The sequence below is a fragment of the Bidens hawaiensis genome, unplaced genomic scaffold (assembly GCF_021521415.1).
Source record: "Bidens hawaiensis isolate Kalapana, Puna unplaced genomic scaffold, B.hawaiensis_p1.1 tig00000142_1, whole genome shotgun sequence".
NCBI lineage: Eukaryota > Viridiplantae > Streptophyta > Magnoliopsida > Asterales > Asteraceae > Bidens > Bidens hawaiensis.
The window spans coordinates 5,528,031-5,537,355 of NW_027491019.1; the positions used below are offsets into that span (position 1 = coordinate 5,528,031).

A 9,325-nucleotide genomic window follows, 5' to 3' on the forward strand; every position below is an offset into this window, starting at 1 on the left:
TGATGAACCCGACCCGAGTACCAAAGAGAGAGAACTTATAGGGAAAAAATCCTAGATCCATCATTGTGTGTCTCATTAAGTAAAACTATGCACCTTCAAGAACAAAGTCAATTTTGTTGTAATCACCAATGAGTTTGGTTATTGTTAGAGTGACTACATAGGTTGATAATTGAATGCTATTATAAAAATAATCACAATATTAAAAGTAACTATACATGTGATTATTGGCTATGCATCATACTCCTAGAACATGGAGTTTGGGATAAGATCAAGAAAATTGTAAAATCAGTTGCAAGCTCTCATATCTCGCTCGGAAAATTAATTATAGGGGAAGTGGGAGACTGTTTAAATACTTGGTTTTGGCTAACGTTGGCTTGATGATAGTGTTTTAAAAAATTAGTTTTCAAAATTGTTTGCATTGGAAGCAGATAAAGCGTGTTTAGTTGTGAATCGTTGTATTAATACGAATGGGGTATATATGATGAACTGGAAATGGAAGTCACATCCCGTTTACGGGGAGGTGGTTAATGAATTAATGGAGCTGCCAAATCTTGTTTTATTTTAGTTATAAAGGTGGGCATGATAAATGGATTTGGGAAGGAGATGTCTTAGAAACGTTTCGGAAACGTCAATGAAAAAACTTCTTTACAAGATCCTCCTTCTCAATCTAGTATATTTGGGTGGAATAGTTGGGTTCCATCAGTGGCGGAGGTACACACAACCCACCGGGTTCGGCCGAACCCACTCTTTTTCTGGTTTTATATATAGCCTATAGTGTCGTATTAACGAGCGAATCCATTCGTTTTCAACGAGCGAACCCGTTATAATTAAAAAATATATATTCGAAAAGGGCGAACCTTTATATTGCTTAGGAGTGTAAGTATTAACTCATTAGATCGCTGAACAAAAAGAGAAATAAAAAGAACATATTGAATTTTTTCTGCAACTGAAAGTCTAAAACTATGACGGTAGCATCGGTAGAGAAGAAGAAAACTTTTTCATATGTATTTAGTTATCTTAAATGGCTGGCATATTTATATGTGGACACATTGGCTTGGTTTTTCTCTACATTTACACATCCATGTAGTATTGTAATTTCTTTTAATATTTTATGTGTTCAGTTTTTATTTGTTTGTTGCACATTACTTGATTTTAACACAAATATGGAGGTCATTTTAAACTACTTGTAATTGTCTTATTTATGGGATTTGGAATGATGATGTAGAGGTGGATGTTTCAACTTTCAAGCAATTTATTCTTCATATTATCTCAACTGCTAGGGTGAGAATCAATGTATTTTTTTACTTGAGCTGAACTAACCTGTAAATTTTTATGTAAGTTTGTATAAAAATGAAACATCTAAAAACAATGACCCTATATGGATAAAATCATGATTCGTTAGTCGTCACTAAGTATTAGCTCATTATATTTGTCTAATACTAGTTCTATGTGGTCGGGTCCCTGCTTAATCCAACATGTTTAAGTTCCTCCTCTCCATTGATTATGAAAACGTAGTTAAAACATTTTCTAGTAAATAATTTTTCTTTTATAATATATAAAATGCTTTAAAAACTACAAAATATACTTAATAAAAAGTAAAAATGGGCCAATAAAAAATACCCGTATATAGATTAATATAAAAGACCAAAATTTTAATGAGCTTATAACTTTATAAGGCTAACTCAATTTACACTTAATAAAAAAATTGAATTATAATACTTTTTGTATATATAATGGCTTTGTATATTTTTGAATATTGGCGATATACTTTTGTTATGTTATTTGACCCGACTCGACCCGGTCCGAAAACTTTGACGCTGAAAATTCGAGCATCGAAAAATCCCGAACCCATAGAAAAAAACTTCTGGCTCCGCCACTGGGTTCCATTGAAAGTGAACGTGATTGCTTGGCAGACCCTTCTAAATCGGTTGCCCACGAGTGATAATTTGATCAAAAGGAACATTTTGTTTGGGCCGGATATTCCCAACAGTTGTATGGCATCTAGTGATTATGTGGATCATGTCTTCGCACATTGCTATACTGCGACTGTCGTGTAACAACGCATTAGTTTGTGGTTTAATAGCCAGCCCATTGATGTGCGGTCTATTAGTGAAGTTCTTATGGTTTTCAAACAAGTTCCAGAAATAGAGCATAAAAAGAAAATGGTCCAAGTGATTCTTATGGTGGTTGTTTGGTATATATGGAAGGCCTGAAACAAGTTAATTTTTAAAAATGAGCCTTTAAAAGTCGGGAACATTCTTGGGACATTAAGCTCTAAGCTACTTCTGGATTTAAAATAAGAATAAATGTTTGAATTTAGATTGGGATAGTTAAAATGTATGGCTTTGTAATTTGTTCTTGTTTTGCCAGCCCTTGCTGTTAACTTGATATGAAGTGTTTTTGGTTGTGTACTTGTGTTAATGAAAGTTTGCGTTTAAAGGAAAAAAAACTATACAGGTTGACTTTCTATTATTCATCCTGGTTTTGGGATGGCAAGGCGTTGTTTAATAATCACGACACTATTTAATTTTGCGAACAATTAATTAGATTGGAATATAAGTTGATTTTATTGTTCGTTTTTAACAAATGGAGTTAAACTATTCTATTACTACTTAATTGCCTATAATGAAGTCAATCCATGGGCTGTCTTCTTTGAATATAACAATCCTCTCCGATTAGCACGCAATGCATCACCAACTTCATCACCTTCTTTTATAAACCATTGATTTTTATCTAGGGTTGTCAGGTCATATCTAAACATGTTTAACAAGTTAGAGACGACGCGATTAACACAAGTATCGAATATGAAAATGACTCGTTTAACAATTGACTTTGGTGATTTGAGCATGACAATTATACGTTTATGTACCAAGAAAGAGAAATGTTGTACTCTAGTGTATTAATTTTAATTATTTTAAAAAAAAATACAAATTGCATAGCGCACTTTTTTGCTAAACATGTCTTATCATGTCTCAACATGTGCCCGTTATGACGGCCCTCTTTTTATCCCGATATCCGTTACCGACCTAATAAAAAGGTTAGTAAAGCCTTTAGTTCATAAATCAATCGAAAACAAATGCCTATTTAACAAGAATGTGTATTTTGTTTCAGTTTTATATTTAAAAGCTTGGTTTTAGTGATTAAATATCAGAATTTGGATAAATGTGACCATATTTTAAAGTGATAACTAGCATAAAGAAGGAAAAGTGTGACTAACATATATTTATCTAAATGATAAACAATGATGAATATACACTTAAAAGCAGAGAATAGAGGCTATACTTATAATTTCTCATGCATAACTACCAAAGCTAAAATTTAAAGATAACTTAATAATGATTGGAGCAATATTACGTGTTAGAGTAAATTTCCCCAATCACTGATAAGTTATGTATAATTTTTAACGTATTAGATTAAATTTCCTCAAGTATTAATGAGTTATGAATAAATGTTAGCTTTGGTATTTATGTATGAGAAAAAAAAAAACGAGTAGTCTCTAGTGTTTACTTTATCATAATTAATGTTAGCAATTGAGTAACAAGGATTCCCGATAACAATTTGTTGTAGGTTGGGACGTACAGTTCTACTAAACATGAATTTTCATTGTTTATTTTCTATGAATACAAACGATTGCCAATTATTTTTATAATTATAATTAGTACATCCTTTGACTAGTAATCAATTATTTTAAGTCCCACCCCTTGCATTGTGATGGTAAAGATGTTGATGTTACCTAGCAAAGACTAAGCTTCAAGCCTCACAAGAGAGAAAATATATGAAAAATAAAATTTTGGATGTTTAAACAGAAAAAAATAGTCTATTATTTTAATAAATTTAACAAGTACAATTACTAATAAAAAAAACAGATATTAAAATGCATTTTAAGGAATTTTATTTCTTGTCTTGGACGTCGCCTTATTGAATGCTCACAACATATCAAATACGAACACCCTTGATAGTTAAGTACTTGGAGGGACAATTGTGAGGTTTGTTTCATTTTTGGACTTGAATTGTTGTGCTAATTCTGCAGTAACATTCAAAGTCGCCTGTACAACCCCTGGAGACATTGCCTTCCATATCGATGTATTTCCAGCCAGTTGTCCAAACAAAGCCCTGAAAAATTAGCAAAAATATTTTTCAAACATGTAAATTTTAGTTTTTTTAGACAAATTAAAAATTCATTTTGGACATACTTTGATGTAGTTATGACTGAGAAAACTTCCAGTCCAGAGTCATCTGCAATATAAGCAAGCTCATAGAATTGAGGCACGATGAATAAGTCACCTTCTTCAACTTTACTGTCCAATGCTGGCTTTCCTTGAAAACCACCCACAATCTTAATCTGACCACTTCCCTTGCAAACATAACAAATATGGACCGAACCATCGGCTACATAACTCGGTGTCAACATAGCATTTCCTTCCAACTTTACAAATCTTGCACTCAGACCAAGCTCACTGAGCACGGGCAAGTTCTTTTCTGTCAAGACATTGACAAATCCACCACAATTCACAACAACTGCATCCGATTCATCATCAATGGTTGCATATAATGTACCTTTGGTGTTGTTACTTGGTTCTGGGAATTTGATCCCTTGATCAAGTAGAGTGACCATTAGACCTTGTTGGCTATTTATAAGATTTTCTGACTCGTTTTCGTCCAGACCAAAGATTTTACTAACAAAATCAGACTGAAATCCAGCTAGATATCCAAGGGGACCTGATGGAAGAAAGTATGTGAATTGGCCAGGGACTATGGCTTTGCTGCTCTCACCCAAGTAGATAATGACTGCATCTGTGTCGCCTGCGTTAAACCACCAGGAAGCCAGCCCTGCTAAAGTTGGAACCGCATCCCCTTTCTTAGCTATCAATACCTTTTCCTCTGAACTATTAGCTGAGATCAAACCAATTGTGACAGTACCTGTACGTTCATGTTGAACGGCTCATATTAATCAAAGGATAACAATGCAAGTAGGGGTGTCCAAAATACCCAAACCCGATTAACCTGACCCGAACCCGAATAAGCAAATTCGGGTCGGATTAAATCGGGTCAAAAAGTATTAATCGACCCGAATAACCCGAATTGTTATTAGGGTCGGGTTTCGGGTTCATTTTTGGGAAAAAATCGGGCTTCGGGTTAACATGAATAACCCGATTAGTGGTGATACTTAATTGTAAATACAATAATTAAAAGGTGAAATAAACACTATAAAGGCAATAATGTTGTGTTCATGAACCGTTCGGCGGAAAATTCATTTATGTTGTGTTCATTTAAATAAACCAACAAACATGAATACATATTTCACTCGTTCATCTATGTTTGTTAATGTATGTTTATGATCGTTCATTTAAGTTTGTTTACGTTCGTTCATGTTCGTTTACATATTAGTAAAAAATTATTAATAATTATTTGCATTTAGTAATTATATCACCCTAATATGTTTTATATTTGTTTTTTGTGTTTATTTAAATGCGTTCATTTATGTTTGCTAATGTATGTTTGTGTTCGTTAATGTATGCACATATATGTTTCTTCAGGTTCGTTTATCTTTGTTTAATTATGTTCATTTAAGTTCGTGAATTATTCGTTTAAAATTTTTAAACAAACGATCATGAACACAAATATTTGTTCGTGTTCGTTAAAAGTTAAAATAAGAGAATACAGGCATGGCTTTGTTTATGTTCGTTCGGTTCGTTCACAAGTTTATATGTGTAATTATAAGATAATTACTTGTAAAAGAAATTAAAAATTAAGTGGAATGAGAAATTTGCAACCTACAAGTTACAAACAAATAAAACAACTTAAAATTATAAAGTAACATGGTTGACCCGATTAACCCGACAAACCCGACCCGACAAACCCGAAACCCAAATAACCTGAACCCGACTAAACCGAACCTTAATAGGGTCGGGTTGCGGGTTAGATATTTTTAAGGAAAACCCGAATAACCCGACTCGATTAACCCAAAACCCGATCGGGTTGACTCGATTAACACCCCTAAAAACAAGTAGTCACATAAGTAAACTATTTGAACAACTTATTAGAAGGCCGAATCGGGCAGGCTTTTTGGATCTTGACCTTATCTTCCTTTAAAAATCTCATTTATATGCTTATTGATCTCCTTTAGACACCATTTTTTGTTAAATGAAACTTTCATATGTTTTTTAAATTGGATATATATAGAAGACCTTCGTGATACCACTTATTATATAAATTGACTATATATAACACACTAGATATTATCCCCCGTATTACGGGGGTTGTTTTATATTATTTGTTTCTAATATTTATTTATTTTTTAAATTTTTAATTTTTTTATTGTATGAAAGTTAATAACATACTTATGGTTTGATGATAAATTGTTTCATAAATAAATGAGATGTTATAACCCTGTTTAAAAGTTATATGTGTTTGATGAGACTCAAGATCCGTTTATTTTTTACTATAAAATTGGTTTTTTAATTATAAATAATATTTATAAAAGTTAATAATATACTTATGATTTGATGAGACCCAAGACCCGTTTATTTTTTTACTATCAAATTAGTTTTTTAATTTAAATAATATATATATCTTTTTTAAAATAAATAAGATATTAATTTTTAGTATATCTTATTTTATAGGATTTTTACATAAATAATTTGGTGAGAATAATTTTTTATTTATGGAGATGTTAAAACCCGTTTAAGGAATATTTGGGTTTGGTAAGACCCATACCCATGAATTCAGGTCAAATGCATGAGAAGCCTTCATTTAAAAATCAAGCAAATCTAGTGACTCCAAAAAAAGAGGGAGCGATTACATCGCGACACGTAGGATTTTTATGTTTTCGTTTATATATATTATAGATAGATTTATGTATCAATGGTTAGGGAGACTTCTAAAAGAGAATACTATATCTGCAAGAAGAGAGAAAAACTCTTAACACCTGTATGATCAAATAGTATAAATTAATCAATAGTTCAAATTTTATAAATAGTATCATTAGTTTTTTTAGCTTTAATATGTATGAGGTTTTTTGGATCCTTCGGTGTGTTGAAACTTGAATAGATTTACATTTACACAGTATACATAGAATCAATCTATAGAGATTTTCTCCATTATTTTCTCCATATTAATCTTTATACTAATTGTCTCTCCCAATTTTTCTTAAAAATAAGTTAAAACTTTCTAGCTTAAGATATAGTGTACTGTACAAAATTATTTAGGTTAAATCTTTCGAAAAACTGTTTTGTTAAAATTGTGCTACAGTAAAATTGTGGAGGTTAAATATTGTGTTGTGTATGAAGGTAAAAAAAAACTTTTACTAAAATTGTGTAGGCTAAAAACTTAATTTGTTGTGTATGAAAGATTATAAATGTGTTATGGTGAAAATTGTGAGACTCCTTAATATATTTAATTTATAACTTTAAACGTATACAAAACAGTCATGTAACCACTTATATTTGTAATAGTCACTACCTCTAATTATAACTTATGTATTTTGTACGATGTATTAGCGTGTGTGTGTAGAGAGAGAGAGAGGATAAGAGAGAGAGAGAGGATAAAAAATCCTATTGTACATGTTGAAAAAGTTTAGGAAAGGCTTAGATCTGACACATAAATCAATAAATCTACTGATTGGTGACGAAAATATTTCCTAAAATGGTGTACTTATGAGTAGATGTAGGTGTAAGTAGAAGCAAATATACGGTCACAATAACGTTATTCATGTGTACCAAGATGTAAACCAACGTACCTTTAAGTACGAAGCCAATTTTGCTGCAATCGACATAGTGAGGAAGAGTAAAGCCAAGAGGGCGAAGAACAAGTCTCCCGGTACCGAGTTTTAAGTCACTTAACAATGGTACTTTAGAATTTGACCATACATAATATCCACCGCTGTCACCCTCAAATAACGTTTGATCGTACTTCTCCACCACCAATTTTGCATCCATCTCGTAATTAAAAAGAAATATTAGAGAGGAAGAGGGAGTAGATGATTACTAATTGGGTTGCCTACTTATAGAATAAAAGTAGCCATACAAGTTAACAATTAGACATTATTATAATAATTGCAATTTAATTATGTTCTTTAATAGTCAAACGGAGTTAAAATATTCTTTTACATTTACCAAACCTCATTATTAAATCAAGATAGATACAAAGGAAAAAGGGAAGAAGATGGCCAAGTTGGTGATGGATTGCAATGTCGGCCCGACGAAGACTTCAAACCTTGTTCTATTCAAAGAAGATGACCCAACGTTAACTCATTAGTCGCGTTAATTATTTCTCCCAATAATTAGCCTTTATTTATTTATCCACATAGTAGTTAATCATCTATGTTAAATCCGTGTTTGATGAATTGTAAGGCCCCGTTACCGGTACCCTACATTTGGTGTTGGATTTACTCATAAACGCAGTTCTAAATATCAGAGTGAATTAAAACTTTCGCGGAATAACATAAAACATCAATAGTCATTACAAACATTCATAACTTGTCTTTAAAACATAACTTAAACATGTCTTTTAGTTCAAATCATAACAAATAGATCATCATATGCCAGCCTCTTTATTCTACCGCCATGTGTCCCCGCTCAAGCCAACTGCCTCACTCTACTCACCTGCGTGCATACTAAAAGTTAGCTAAGTGAGTTCTAGTTAATCACACATTTTACCATACATACACTTACCTTCAATTATGCATCCGAAGACACATAATAATTACTTTACTATTTTACTTTCATTACATAAGTTCATACATTCGTTCATTCTTTATTACTTTCATACTATATAAATTACTGTCCTTTTCTATCTCGGATATTATTAGGGTCCGATCACTTCCTTGTCTATCTCAGATATTATTAGGGTCCGACCACTTCCTTGTCTATCTCAGATATTATTAGGGTCTGGTCCCTTTTTACTTCTCTATCTCAGATATTATTAGGGTTTGATCCCTTTATTCTCTATCTTAGATATTATTATGGTCTAATCCCTCTTTCTTCATTTTCGTGCATACTGTCTTTACATACCCATATCATACATATACTTTCTTTGTCCATTCATACATATTCATATATTGTACATACATCTGTCATACACATTCAACTATCATATACATACCTCCCTTGTCAACACGTGCAATATTCGAAGATCGTTCAAGTCTCGACAAGCTTTCATTCGCATTTAAGATATACATACATAACATATAAATCATACATGGCATGCACTTACCATTTAAGGTAAGTGTATTAACTATCACATCGAGTATGCACACAGCCCCGGAAACATAACAAGGAAATGGGGCTAGAAACTCAACTGAATGCGATTACGTTCACCGTTTATG

At 32.2% G+C, this 9,325-nt stretch overlaps 1 protein-coding gene across 1 annotated transcript; it reads right to left on the reverse strand.

Annotated features, from left to right (window-relative positions):
- Window positions 1–3,886: 3,886 nt before the first annotated feature.
- Window positions 3,887–7,978, reverse strand: LOC143579655 (12S seed storage protein CRD-like). The gene is made up of 3 exons (XM_077062921.1): window positions 7,739–7,978; window positions 4,194–4,920; window positions 3,887–4,113 (listed from the first exon to the last, which is right to left on the reverse strand). The coding sequence occupies exons 1-3, from the start codon at window positions 7,935–7,937 to the stop codon at window positions 3,960–3,962; spliced, it is 1,080 nt and encodes a 359-aa protein (XP_076919036.1). The 5' UTR covers window positions 7,938–7,978; the 3' UTR covers window positions 3,887–3,959.
- Between the last annotated feature and the right edge of the window lie 1,347 nt (window positions 7,979–9,325).